This window comes from Tamandua tetradactyla, chromosome 23, assembly GCF_023851605.1.
Source record: "Tamandua tetradactyla isolate mTamTet1 chromosome 23, mTamTet1.pri, whole genome shotgun sequence".
Classification (NCBI taxonomy): Eukaryota; Metazoa; Chordata; class Mammalia; order Pilosa; family Myrmecophagidae; genus Tamandua; species Tamandua tetradactyla.
The window spans coordinates 728,035-740,717 of NC_135349.1; the positions used below are offsets into that span (position 1 = coordinate 728,035).

The 12,683-nt window shown below is 55.9% G+C and overlaps 2 protein-coding genes across 7 annotated transcripts in view; one reads left to right on the forward strand and one right to left on the reverse strand.

The window, feature by feature from the left end:
• CHLSN (cholesin) overlaps positions 1-12,683 on the reverse strand; it is a 114,913-nt gene that overhangs the window by 54,330 nt on the left and 47,900 nt on the right. The gene's annotated exons all lie outside the window — the stretch shown is intronic.
• GPER1 (G protein-coupled estrogen receptor 1) lies at positions 3,103-4,167 on the forward strand. Its single transcript, XM_077140369.1, has one exon. The coding sequence runs from the start codon at positions 3,103-3,105 to the stop codon at positions 4,165-4,167; it is 1,065 nt and encodes a 354-aa protein (XP_076996484.1).

A 12,683-nucleotide genomic window follows, 5' to 3' on the forward strand; every position in this document is an offset into this window, starting at 1 on the left:
AATCCCTTCAAACTTAAACCAAATAACTGGATCAGTGGGAAAAGGGAAGCAGTGGTACTGGAAACTTGCATAAAACTTTGTGTGTGGGATGGAGCTCAGTGCTGAGCGTGGGAGAAAAAGGGCCGGCAGAGTAACGGTTAACGCTGCCTCCAGGGGCCGCTGCCCACACCCAGCCAGCGCATATGCGATGGCCCTGGGAGCCTATAAAGCCACGTCCATCCTCTCTGGGACAGCGCACTCTGCAGCTGCCATCAGGGGAGCACCTCTACTCCATGGAAAGCTTAGGACACATCTCCAGCCTGATGTGAGCCTCCCGGGAACACGGCCCCACAGCACAGGTAAGGCTCAGCCCCCGGCCCTGACGTCCAGGGACCTGGTTCCAGGCAGGCAGAGTAGGCGGCCACATGCTGCAAGCCTCTGATGCGGGCTGCTGGCCCGCCTCTCCTGCAGTGGGTGGATGCGTGCCCCTGACAAGAGGGGCACTGGGGTTCCGAAAAACCCCAGACGCCCACAGTTCTCCCAACAAGAGCCGCCCAATCCACCCGCAGCTCTGGACGTGGCAGCTGGGAGGGAGGCTTTGCGTGAAGGTACTTGTCACAGTGCCTGCTGGAGTCCAGTGCCCAGTGGCCTGCCGCAGCCCACTGCAGCGAGGATGCACCTTGCTCCCACAAAGTCGGGTGACACGCCTACCGAGGGGACAGTACAGGGGGAGGGCATGCCATGCCGAGATCTGGCCCCCGGCTGCCCACCGGCCACCTTAGCTCTCCTGACTGTACAAGCAGGGGAAATCTGAAGCCGGACAGTATCTCAGGGCTTAATGCCCACTTCTGTGTGTACAAACTCGGGGCTAGCTGCAGGGAGGGGCTGCGTGGACAGACAATGTCAGGGCCCAACGCCTCCCTTCCCTCACGTGGCAAGGAAAGTGGGCACTCATTCTGTCACTGCTTCCCACTTACTTTAACAATTACCGTCCAGAGAACAAATCCATGTGGAGGGATTTACCTTTAAACATTCCTCTAAAAACGCAGTGTAAACTTTCCAGAGTTTCTACATTTAATGAGCAAAAGAAATACTCTGAGTAGTTTTCAAAAGGAGATTTTCAATCCTGAGGCCACACCCAGAGGCGCTGAGCTTCCCCACAGAGTCTGAGACAAAGACCTTTACGTGGGGCAGATCCATTCAGCTACCAGAGATGAGTCAAGAAAGTAAAATGAGTGAATAATCAGATTTATCACCCCAGCTGAGCAAAGATGATTCAATATTTTTATAACTGACACCAAGGAGTAATTTCTTTTCCTTTTCCTTCTCTAAGCTGTAATTTCACACTATAATTCAAAAAATCTCTGGTCCAACTGGGCAATACTTTGAAATGACTCTGATCTCAAAAGAAAACCCGTTTATTTCAATGTGACAGGTCAGGGACTTCTGGCCTTGGGGCCTGGTCCTCTTCCTGGGCACCACTCTCTGCAGGGTGGGGTGCCCGCCAGATACCAGGAGCAGCTCTCCTGGTTATGGCAGCCAAAGCTGCCCCGACATCGCCAAAGGTCCCGCCCGCAGGACAGAGCTCCCCTGCACCCAGCCGGAAGCCACAGCCACTCCCTAGAGGACTTCTGGGGGCAGAGTGAAATCAAGTGACAAGACGCCCACTTCACACATGGCCCGGCCAGAAACCAAGGCCCAGACCCCACCACGGCGTACTGGCCCAGTTGCTAGGCCACAAGGAGCACTACAAGAAATAGAATCGGTCCTACGAGGACTGGGTAAGAGCGCAGACACCAAAGCTGCGTCATGAACTAGAACTACCACGCGCCACCATGCCGAGGAGCTAACAGCAGAGGGCACGCGGGAAAACACATCCACCGCCGACCACGGGCCGCAGCTAACAGCGCGCCTTCCTGCTGCTTCGGCAGCAGCACAAACACACCGCCAACCCCAGTGGGCGAGGAAGGGGCGGGGGGAGGTGTGGGATGTGCTGGGCTTGCTGTCTTCCTTTCGTCTTTCTTTTTTGGAGTAGTGAAATGTTCTAAGATGGGTCATGGTGATGGCTGCATGACTGTGACGACACATGGGCCCCTCGCCTGTGTGCCCTGGACGGGTTACACGGTGTGTTAATACATTTCAACAAAAGCGCATTTAAAAAGACCACCACAACAGTCACGTTTATAATGTGAACTTCTTTCTTTCCATTAGATCAGAAATATTCCCTATAATACTAGGGAAAAAACCTTCCAATTAAAACAACAACAACAAAAAATACATTTGGTTTCACAATAATCTGTTAAAATAAACAAAATTTAAATAATGTTTTCTAAAATAATTATTACTTTTATTCCTTATTCTTGCTCTTTCTCCATTACGAAAGAGTTTCATTTCACCCAAACTCAGTAATTAGTTGTAAGCAAAAAAGCTAAATTTATCCATTTTATTGCTCCAATTCCCACAAAGTTTTCTGGATTCACTGTCTTTCAGGAAAGCTGGGTTTTTCCGTCCCTAGCTCACCTCTCTCTCCAAAGCTGTGGGAATCCATTCTGTCTCCCCCCCCGGTACGCAGACGTCCTCCTGGAACCTCACACCCGCAGCCTCACGGCTTCCTGAGCACCCGCCTGACTGCCGTGCCCAGGGCCCATTGAGGGGCCCGCGGGTTGGATGGGCATTTCCCGCCAGTCGATACGCCAGGACGAGAAGCTGGGGGGCCACCTCCCCTGAGTGCCCACACCACCCTCGGCCATCAGACCAGCTGGTGGTGCTGGGCACGGCCTCGAGGAGGCCGCAAATCACACCCTTACCCGCCTTCCGTTCCCTCCTCCCAGGTCAGCCGGGCTGCAGCTCTGAGGAGAGCAGCTCACCCCCACGCGGGGACGGCCCCGACGACACTGGGGACGCTACAGACCGACCGCTCCAAGTTGGCTTGTAAGTAAGGCACCGCCAGGGCACCCACCGCTGCAGGTGCCACCTGTGAGGACGTCTCAGTGTGACAAAGGTTCCCCTCGCTGAGAAAAGAACCACCTTCCTTCCTAAAGATGGACTTCCGCAAGCCTTGTGGCCAGTCCTGAACCCCCGAGCGAGAGCCCAGCCGTGGCTCCCGGAGCCCAGGCCTCGGGCATGGAGGTGGCGGTGGGGACAGGGCTGCCCGGCCTCGCGGAGCTGCTCAACGGGACGGCGCTCCCACAGCAGGCCGGCAGCCCCGCGCAGCGGCAGCACTACGCCATCGGCCTGCTCCTCTCCTGCCTCTACACCATCTTCCTGTTTCCCGTCGGCTTCGTGGGGAACCTCCTGATTCTGGTGGTGAACATCAGCTTCCGCGACAAGATGACCATCCCTGACCTGTACTTCATCAACCTGGCGGCCGCGGACCTCATCCTGGTGGCCGACTCGCTCATCGAGGTGTTCAACTTGGACGAGCGCTACTATGACTTCACGGCCCTCTGCACCTTCATGTCCCTCTTCCTGCAGGTCAACATGTACAGCAGCATCTTCTTCCTCACCTGGATGAGCTTCGACCGCTACGTCGCCCTGGCCAGGGCCATGCGCTGCGGCCTGCTGCGCACCAAGCACCGCGCCAGGCTGAGCTGCGGCTGCATCTGGATGGCCTCTGTCTCGGCCACGCTGGTGCCCTTCACGGCCGCCCACCTGCAGCACACCGAGGAGGTCTGCTTCTGCTTCGCGGACGCCAAGGAGGTGCAGTGGCTGGAGGTCACACTGGGCTTCATCGTGCCCTTCGCCGTCATCGGCCTCTGCTACTCGCTCATCGTGCGGGCGCTGGTCCGGGCGCGCGGGCACCAGGGCCTGCGGCTGCGACGGCAGAGGGCCCTGCGGATGATCCTGGCCGTGGTGCTGGTGTTCTTCGTCTGCTGGCTCCCGGAGAACGTCTTCCTCAGCGTCCACCTCCTGCAGCGCACGCAGCCCGGGGCAGCCTCCTGCCGGCAGTCCTTCCGCCACGCCTACCCCCTGACCGGCCACATCGTCAACCTCGCCGCCTTCTCCAACAGCTGCCTGAACCCCCTCATCTACAGCTTCCTGGGGGAGACCTTCCAGGACAAGCTGAGGCTGTACGTACGGCAGAGAGGCGGTGTGCTGGCCCTGGGCCGCTTCGGCCACGCCGCGCTCAAGGCGGTGCTCCCGGACAGCTCGGAGCAGGCCGACGCGCGGCTCAGCAGCGCTGTGTGAGGCTCCAGCCCTGGGCGGCCACAGACGACAGAAGCAGGGTCCCTACTGGCTCGTGATGTTGAGACACAGCGGGCGGGAGGGTGCCTCCTCGCTTCTGCACTGCAAAGGCGGCAGGAGCTCTTGGGGGCCGCAGACGGCGCTGGGCACACGTACTGCTGCTGCCACCGGCACCCCCAATGCCCGCCTGCCACCCACGCTCCTCCCCGACGCTGGCCCTGACACACCTGACCATGACAAGCTCGATGACTCTCAGTTGAAAGTAAAGAGCCACAAAGCAGCCGTCATTGGGAAGACACATCTGGGCAGAGCCAGTGCAGGTGGTCAAACCTGGGTCATGGCAGCCTGCCCCCGCGGTTCGTACGTTACTAGGTGCACAGAGGGCACCATCCTGGGCTCCTGGAAGGCTACCACCCTGGTGCCCACGCCCCTGGCCCCCTGAGCACCCGTCCTGCTACCCAGGTCTCGACGGAGCCAGCGCCCTGCTTACAGCGGCACCTGTGACAAGCTCATGTGCTGGGACTGGGAGGCACCACGGGGTTTCAGGTGGGTGCCACGGGGAGCCCCAGCCTTGACAGGAGTGCCCTGGGGATGGTGGTCATGGCCACTGCAAGGTTCAAACAAATGCCACCTGCACTGGCAACACTGGCAACAGCCCATCCCTGCCAATAAAATGGAACTGCCTGCTGAGTTTCCTCAACTCTAAGTGGGGGGAAGTACTCAGAGAGGCCCTGTCACCCCAGTCTCCAGGCCCGAGTTCCAAGGGCTCGCTCCTTCCCAGAGTACCAAGTCCAGCCCAGACCCAGGACCTGTCACTCCTGGGCTTCCTGGCATCTGTGGGCTCAGCACACTTTTATCCCAACGCAAAGACACAGCTGCACCCTCTTCTCTAGAAGGTTCTGCACTGTCCCTCTAAGCCGAAGGCATCACAGAGCCTCTGCCAAGGCCCGAGGCCCTTCCCCTAGGATGCCCCTGCCCTTCCCCTGCTGGACGCTCCCGCCCCTGCCCTTCCCCTAGGACGCCCCCTCCCCTGTCCTGATGGCTGCAAGAACAACGCCTGATGGTGGGTGAGCTCTTCCCCTCATTTCTCCCAGCACCTGCCAGCTCATCCGTCTCCAGAGGCCCAGCTCCCTGATGACTAACAGGGTGCCAGATTACCAGAACAGAACTAAAATAAGATGGGCTGCCCCAGGGCAGGGCCGAGAGCTTTCACAGAAATGCTTGGTGGAGCTCAGGCAGCATTCCTCTAAAGAGAACATGAGAGAATTTTTAGGTGTTAGAAAAATAAACTTTTTAAAGCTTTAATAGGTTTTAGGGCTAGTTTCCACTTAGGACTACGCTACTGCTTTTTTATTTATGGTAATTATATAGTGTTCTCTTTATAAATAGATTTACAGAAAAGGGCAAGCCAAACACAGAAAAACACTGGAAAGAGAACAGATGGGTGATGGACTGTACGTGCTTCCCGCAGCCCAGTGCCCAGGCTGGCTGCTCCTGGGGCCGTAGCGAGTCTGAAGGTGACCTCCGTGTCACCAGGGGGTGGGCGTGAGCAGGGGGCTGACCACCCAGTCACCCTCAAGAGCATCTTCCCGCAGGATGTCTGCACTGACATGGCTGTGAGCCTGCAGAGATGCCGTCACGGCCCCCCGGGGAGGGCGCCCTTTCTAAGACCACCTACTCCCAGTGGGACAGCCAGCCAGCTTTCCAAGGGTGGTACAGCCATGAGGGGGCCCCGCGCCCCGAGTGGCGTCCACACAGACGACTCTCCCGAGGCCCTTTCTACAACCACAGCACACGGGAGGCAGGGTCCCAGGCTGGCGCAACCCTCCAGAAGGAGCCCAGCGCCACCTGCCCCGCTCTTGGAAAGGCCGCAGGTCACCACGTCCACAGGGAAGGAACGGCGTCTCTACGAGGGGGAGGCTCTGACGTCCGCCCCCACAATGGCTCCACCTGCGGGCCGGCTGCCCTCCCTGACCGCACCCAGCACCCAGCACCCAGCACCTGCATGGACACAGGGCACTCGCCAGCTGCCCTCGGCACTCTGGTCCTAGCCCGGGAAGAGGGTTTCATGAACACTCAAGGCCCATCCCTGCCATGGCTGCTCCTCGGAAGGGTAGGGGCCAGCCAGACACGACCAGAGATGGCCTTGTCTCTGACCCTGCAAGAGCCCCATTTCTCAGAGGAAGGGACCGGGCCATGAGAGCCACTCGCCTGCTCAGAACCCAGAACAGCATGGAACCCAGGTCTGTCTAGCTCTGAAGCCCGGTTCCTCCCTCCCCACACCCAGCGACCCCTGGCATCTGAGGGGCCGCCAGCCCCAACCAGCCTAGGAGTGGCCGCGGGCCTGGAGAGTGGGGAGGGCCGCCTAGGCTCTGCCCAAAGCCGCCACCACAGCCAGCGAGCAGGGTAGTCACACTCTGGCCACCGGGCGCTAGCCAGGAACTCGAGCAGGGCCTGCCCTGGCTCCACCTCAGAGGCCGCCCAGAACACAGTGGAAAGCCCTTCCCATGGGTGCCGACACACCTCTCGTCCTGCCAACTGCGGCTGCGCTCCCAAGACCTTCACCGCAGGCCACCTCCCAGCTGGCCCTGGACAAGGCACAGGCCCAACAGGGTGGACACAGGTGCCACCACGAGCCTCCCGCGGCTCACTCCTCATCTGTGAGCTGGTGGCAGAACTGCTCCAAGGGTGGAGGAGAAGGACGACCGCCGCAGGCCACTGGCTGCAGGCGGGACAGCGGGGAGGAGGTGCCCACTTCCTACAGGCCCACGGTAGGGGTAGATGGAGCCGGCAGCAGGAGTCCAGCCGCAACGGCGCTCACAGCCTGCCCAGCCCACTCCACACGCTTCGTGAGAGCATCTGTCTGGGAATGGAGGCCAACTTATTTGGGGCAGGACACCACGAAATAAAATCAAGGCAGCTTAACTGCTTTCTTGCTTCCTGGTAACTGACTCTCGCCCTGCACTAATGCTTAAACTCACAGACAGTTTAGAAGGGTGTGGCCAGCATCTAGGACCTGATAACTCTCTCTGTGCTTAGTGGTTAACTCTGGACTCCAGGAAGGAGGCGCCGCCCCTCAGTGGTCGGTGCAGGTCATCACACCTCCCGCGCGCTCAGCACTCATGGAGGGAGGGAGAGCTGCACGCGGCCCCCCTGGGGGGCGGAGCAGTCCTGGCACTGTTTCAGGGGTACTGGCCAGGGCTCACACAGCGGGGGACGCAGAACTAGGGGCACCTGTGCACGCATTAGTGTCTGGGACCGGATCTGTGAGTGTGCACGCAGTGTATGACGCACACGCATGTGTGCACACAGAGACCATGTCCAGGCTGTGGACCTGGACCATGTGAGACAGGGTCCGAGCCGCCACTGGACCTGCATTGGCTTTGTGGGCAGGGCTCTCAAGAGCCCCTGGGACAGGCAGCAAGGCCCCGTGGATGCTGAATAAAGAGCCCAGGAGATGGAAACTCACTGCCCGCTCCACCCTCCATGAACGTGCTCTGCAGGCGAGGCCCCTTGGCCCCTCAACACCTCTGCAGAGCTGCCATTGGCTCAGCCTCCGCCTCTACCAGGACAGGAGGGGATGGGGGGACATCTGCACCTTCACAAGCTCCGGGGGTCCCCATGCAGCAGCAGGAGAGGGAAATGGGAAACAAGTCCTGAGGCGCGTAAACAAAGAGGAGGCCTCCTAGGGGCCTGGAATGAACAGAATGACTCCTACCCACTTCCTGGCCTCATACATGTTTGTGAACACATCTGCCTGCAGGTCAGCTGCCTGCAGTCCACGTCCCCACACCTGGCCAACTCAGCACCCAGGGTCTCCCCACGCGCGTGCCCTGTGTTGCCACTCTCTGAGTTCAGCTTGACCTCAGCACGACAACTTCATGAGGCCTTCATTCCTGTCCCGAGGCCCAGGAGAGAAGTTTTATCCGAATACGACCTGGTCCCCTGGGAAGCGGGGGCTGGGTTCGTCCCCGGAGCCACAGTATGGTCGGGCTGGCCCACAAGCAGAGACTCCCACAATGAGTTCGTCTACCTCTGACCCAAGACCACCCAGACATGCCATGACCAAGGGGACACATCCCAAAAACGCAAGACTGGCTTAACACCTGAAAGTCAAGGGGTGTGTGTGCTGGCCAAATAGAGACCCCTGCAGGTGCAGACAGCGCGTGGCAAAATGCAGCCCTCCTGCGTAGAGAAGCAGCAACACACCGATGAAGGGTGTCTCCTCGCTCTGATAAAGGAAAACTGGAGAGCAAGGCACAAAACCCTGACCACTCTCAGCTGGCACGGCCTGTACACAGAAGGTACATGGAATCCACTAGGAAGACCACAGAACAAATAGACAAGTCCAGCAAAGGATGCAGAATGCAAGATGAATATGCAAAAATCAATTGTATTTTTATACATTATACCTTCCAAATACAAAATTAAGAACACTTACAATAGTGTCAAAAAGAATAAAATATCGTTAATAAGCTTTAAAGCATAGGGTGATAAATGTACACTAAAAATGCTTCACTTTAAAACACTTTTAAAAGAAGTTAAAATAAAAAAAAGCCTAAATAGATAGATTTACTTATCTATGTTCATGAGCTGGAAAGTTTAAAACTGTTATCTACAGTAGTTGTGGGTTTTTGAGCAGAAATTGACAAGTTGATCCCAAAATTCATATGGAAATGCAAGGGACCCAGAATACCCAAAACATTTTGGAAAAAAACACAGCTGGAGAACTCACACTTCCGAACTGCAAAGTTTACTGCAAAGCTACAACAACCAACGCCCTTGGTTCCAGCCTGAGATAAACATGTAGGTCAATGAAGCAAACCTGAAAGTCCAGAAAGAAACCTATTTATGATCAGCTGATTACTGACAAGAGTGCCAACACAATTCAAGGGAGAAAGAATCGTTTTTCAACAAATTGTGCTAGGACAGCTGGATATCCACATGCAACAGAACGAAGCGGAACCCCTACGTCACACCATATATAAAAAATAAATCAAAATAGATCAAACACCCAAATAGAGGAGCTAAAACTTCAAGTCTTCGAAGTAAACACAAGCACAAATCTTCATGACCTTAGAAGAGGCAATGGTTTCTTAAGTATGACAACAAAAGCACAAGCCACAAAAGAAAAAAAGAGATATACTGGACTTCAGCAAAATAAAAAACTTTTGTCTTCAAAGAACACATCAATAAAGTGAATAGACAATCCAAAGAACGAGAGAGAACTCTGGCATTTCACATTTTGGATAGGGACTGTATGTCCAGAACACATAAAGACTTGTTACAATTCAACAAAAAGACAATTTATTTTTAAAAAGGGCAAAGATTAGGAATACACGTTTCTGCAAGGAAGATGTACAAAAAGCCAAAAAAGCACTCAAAAGACGCTCAACATCACTAGCCATCAGGAGAGCGCAGAGGCAAGCCACAGAAATGCCACTCCAGGCTATTACGAAGCTGTGGCCAAAAAGACTGACAACAACAAGTGTGGGCAAGGACATGGAGAAAATGGAACCTTAATTCACGGCTGGTGGAATTGTAAAACAGTGCAGCCACTTTAGAAAAAAGCTTGGTGTTTCCTCAAAATGTTAGACATTGAATTACCATCTGACCCAGCCATTCCACTCCTAGTATATACCGAAGAGAAATAACACACATCTACACAAAATGTTACGTCCCTACTCAAATGCTCCTGGCAGCATTATTCACAACAGCTACAAGGGGAAGCAGCCACAATCACAATCCCCATCAATGGATGAATGGACGAACAAAATGTATTTTAACTGTCCAATGGATTATTATTCAGCAATAAAAAGCAATCAGGTTCTGATACATGCTACAACATGGGGGAATCTTGAAAACATTTTGCAAAATAAAACAAGCTGTACACCACATATTATAAGATTCCTTTTATAGCAAAATCCCAAACAGGCGAATCCAGAAATGAAAAGTAGATCAGGGCTTAGGGGGACAAGGGGTGGCTGCTAACGTGTACAGGACTTTTGTCTGGGTGATAAAAATGTTCTAAAATTAGATGTCAGTGATGGCTGAATAACTCTGTGAATATATTAAAAGCCACTGAACTTTACACTTTAAAAAAGGTTGATTTTTATGGTATATAAATTACATCTCAATAAAGCTGTTATTGAAAAAAAAAAAAAAAAGGCACCCAAGCACTGGGTCATTTCTTCCGACAGCTGCCTGCCCTGCTTTGATAGGTGCTGGTGTCTGGACGCCCATGCCAGCCCCTGCCAGCCCCTGCCAGCGCTCCACTGTCCATGCCCCACGACGGGCTCTGCTCGCCCCTCATTAGCAGTCACCAGGCATTTCCCGAAAATGAAAAGGGTTAATAAGCCATCCGAGTCCTAACGCTACCCGCTAACATTTATTGTAAGTCTTCTTCTAATTAAGATCGTCTTCGTGCCTAGTAAATTGAGCTTTATTTTGCTCTCCACAGTGGGAACCTAATTATCTGGAGTATCTTTTGATACGGCTTTAAATTAAAAGCAGAGGAGAGAAGCTGAGTGAAACCAGAGGGTGCTTGTGGAGGCGCCCTGACAGCAGTGTCACAGGCATCTGGACACGGGGTGGGCACGGCAGCGCCAAGGTGAAGCTACCCACGAGGGAGTGCAGCGGCCACCGCCCTCCTGTGAGCAGCTCTCTACCATCGAGCGGCTGAGACCCTAGAGCACGGGCTGTTATTCAAGTCCTACCAGCCGTTCTGACCTGGCCTCTAATGACCTTGCAACCAGACAGCCCTGGTGCCTCAGGGGAGCCGATGCCCCTTGGAGGGGGAGCAGCAGCAGGGCCCTCCCCTCCCTGCAAGCCCCCCCCCCCAGGCATCCACTGTGCTGGGGCCCTGCTCTCCATGCCACACGTCCCCTTCAGAATCACATCCTCGCGTCTGTTTCTGGCTTGAGGTAGGGCGGGGAGGGAAGGGGTCCACCTGCCCAGGCCCACCCACCACTCCTGCCCAGCCCTGCGCACCCAGCCCTGGGCAGCCGGGGGTCCTGAAGCAGACATTTCCCAAGGGATCTGACCTCCTCCTGCAGAGCCGCAGGGCCCGGGGCGGCAGGAGCGGGCTCTGGGCAGGCAGGTGGGGCAGCACACAGCAGGGCCCTGACCGGCTGCACCTTGCGCACCCCGCACACGGTGGCACCGCAGGGGCCCCATGCCAGCGGCTCTGTATGAGTCTGGTTTCTGCCACTGTCCCATGCATGCACCAGGGAGCTTGCAGGGCACAAGGATTTTAAGAGCCAGAGGAACACAGAGCAACGTGGCCCTGGACTGAGGACTTGTCAGCCACACAACGACACATGGGCTCAGAAGGGGAAACCGTGACCGGGCGCCCACCTGTGCAGATTCCGCCCCAGCCCCTCCCCTGGCCGCACTCCACGCCTGCTTCCCCACTGTGATCTACATTCCCGAGAACTGGGGCCCGCCCGCCTTCACCTCTAGCTCCCAGCCCTGAGCTCGTGTGGACACGCACGTGGGGCGGGATGAAGAAGTGGGGCCCAGGGGCGCCCTCCCATCAGTCTCATCCTGAGCTGCCCGCTGACACGGCTCCCCGGGGCCATCCCAAGACGCTCCGACAGCCCAGGAGGTACGGACAGCCTGGTAGCGGACAGGAGCCCGCTCGGTACAGCCGGGCTTTAGCAACAGTGGACTCCGAACTGTGAAGAGCCCAGAAACAAAGCAAGGAAGAGCAAGCAGGGCCCTGCCTCCAATCGTGGTGCGATCCTTTTTCTTCGCCCTCTCTAACTCCAAGAGGCGCCAGCAGCAGCATGAACAAGTCACCAGTTCCCTGGCAGAGTTACCAAAGCCCTCAGAAGTCACGCTATGGAACCCTCTCTCCCCGACTTCAGGACAGCACCCCAGTCTGTGAGGAAGCCGGCTGAGACCACCCCGAGCTCCAGCTACTGCTAATGAAATACTCATAAGCCAGATCAGTTCACCTGCGGGAAGCAGCGGCCCACGCCAGACCAGTGACAGTTGTGCAGGTGTGGGGAAGCGAGACAGCCGAGGGGACACTGGCCAATCTCTGAAGGGAAACTCAAAACAGGAGGTGCCAAAGGCTGCAGCCTGGGGGTGCCGCCCGCACCTGGTCCCCGGAGTGTCCACCCTCACACCAGCCCTCCAATGAAACGCATGTGCATGCATGTACACGCACACTCACATACTCACTCTCACACCATCACACACACCTACACATTCACACATTCACACTCATACATCCTCACACTCACACATACTCAGATATACAAACTCAGTCACTCAGACACATTCATTCTCACATACTCATACTTCACACTTATGCTCACACCGTCACATTCACTTTCACACACTCTAATACATGCTCACACACACACATCCAAATACATACTCACACGCTCACACTTCTACTCAGACAGCCTCCTGCATACTCACACTTCTAGGTGCTGTGGGTGTTTGCAGCCCAAGAGCTGGCAGCTAGGTGGGCCAGGGACCCCAACCTGGGCAGGACCAGGGGCAGTCCT

What these genes read in the sequence shown, in the direction of transcription:
- GPER1 (XM_077140369.1), top strand. Translation starts at nt 3,103, where the DNA reads ATGGAGGTGGCGGTGGGGACAGGGCTGCCCGGCCTCGCGGAGCTGCTC.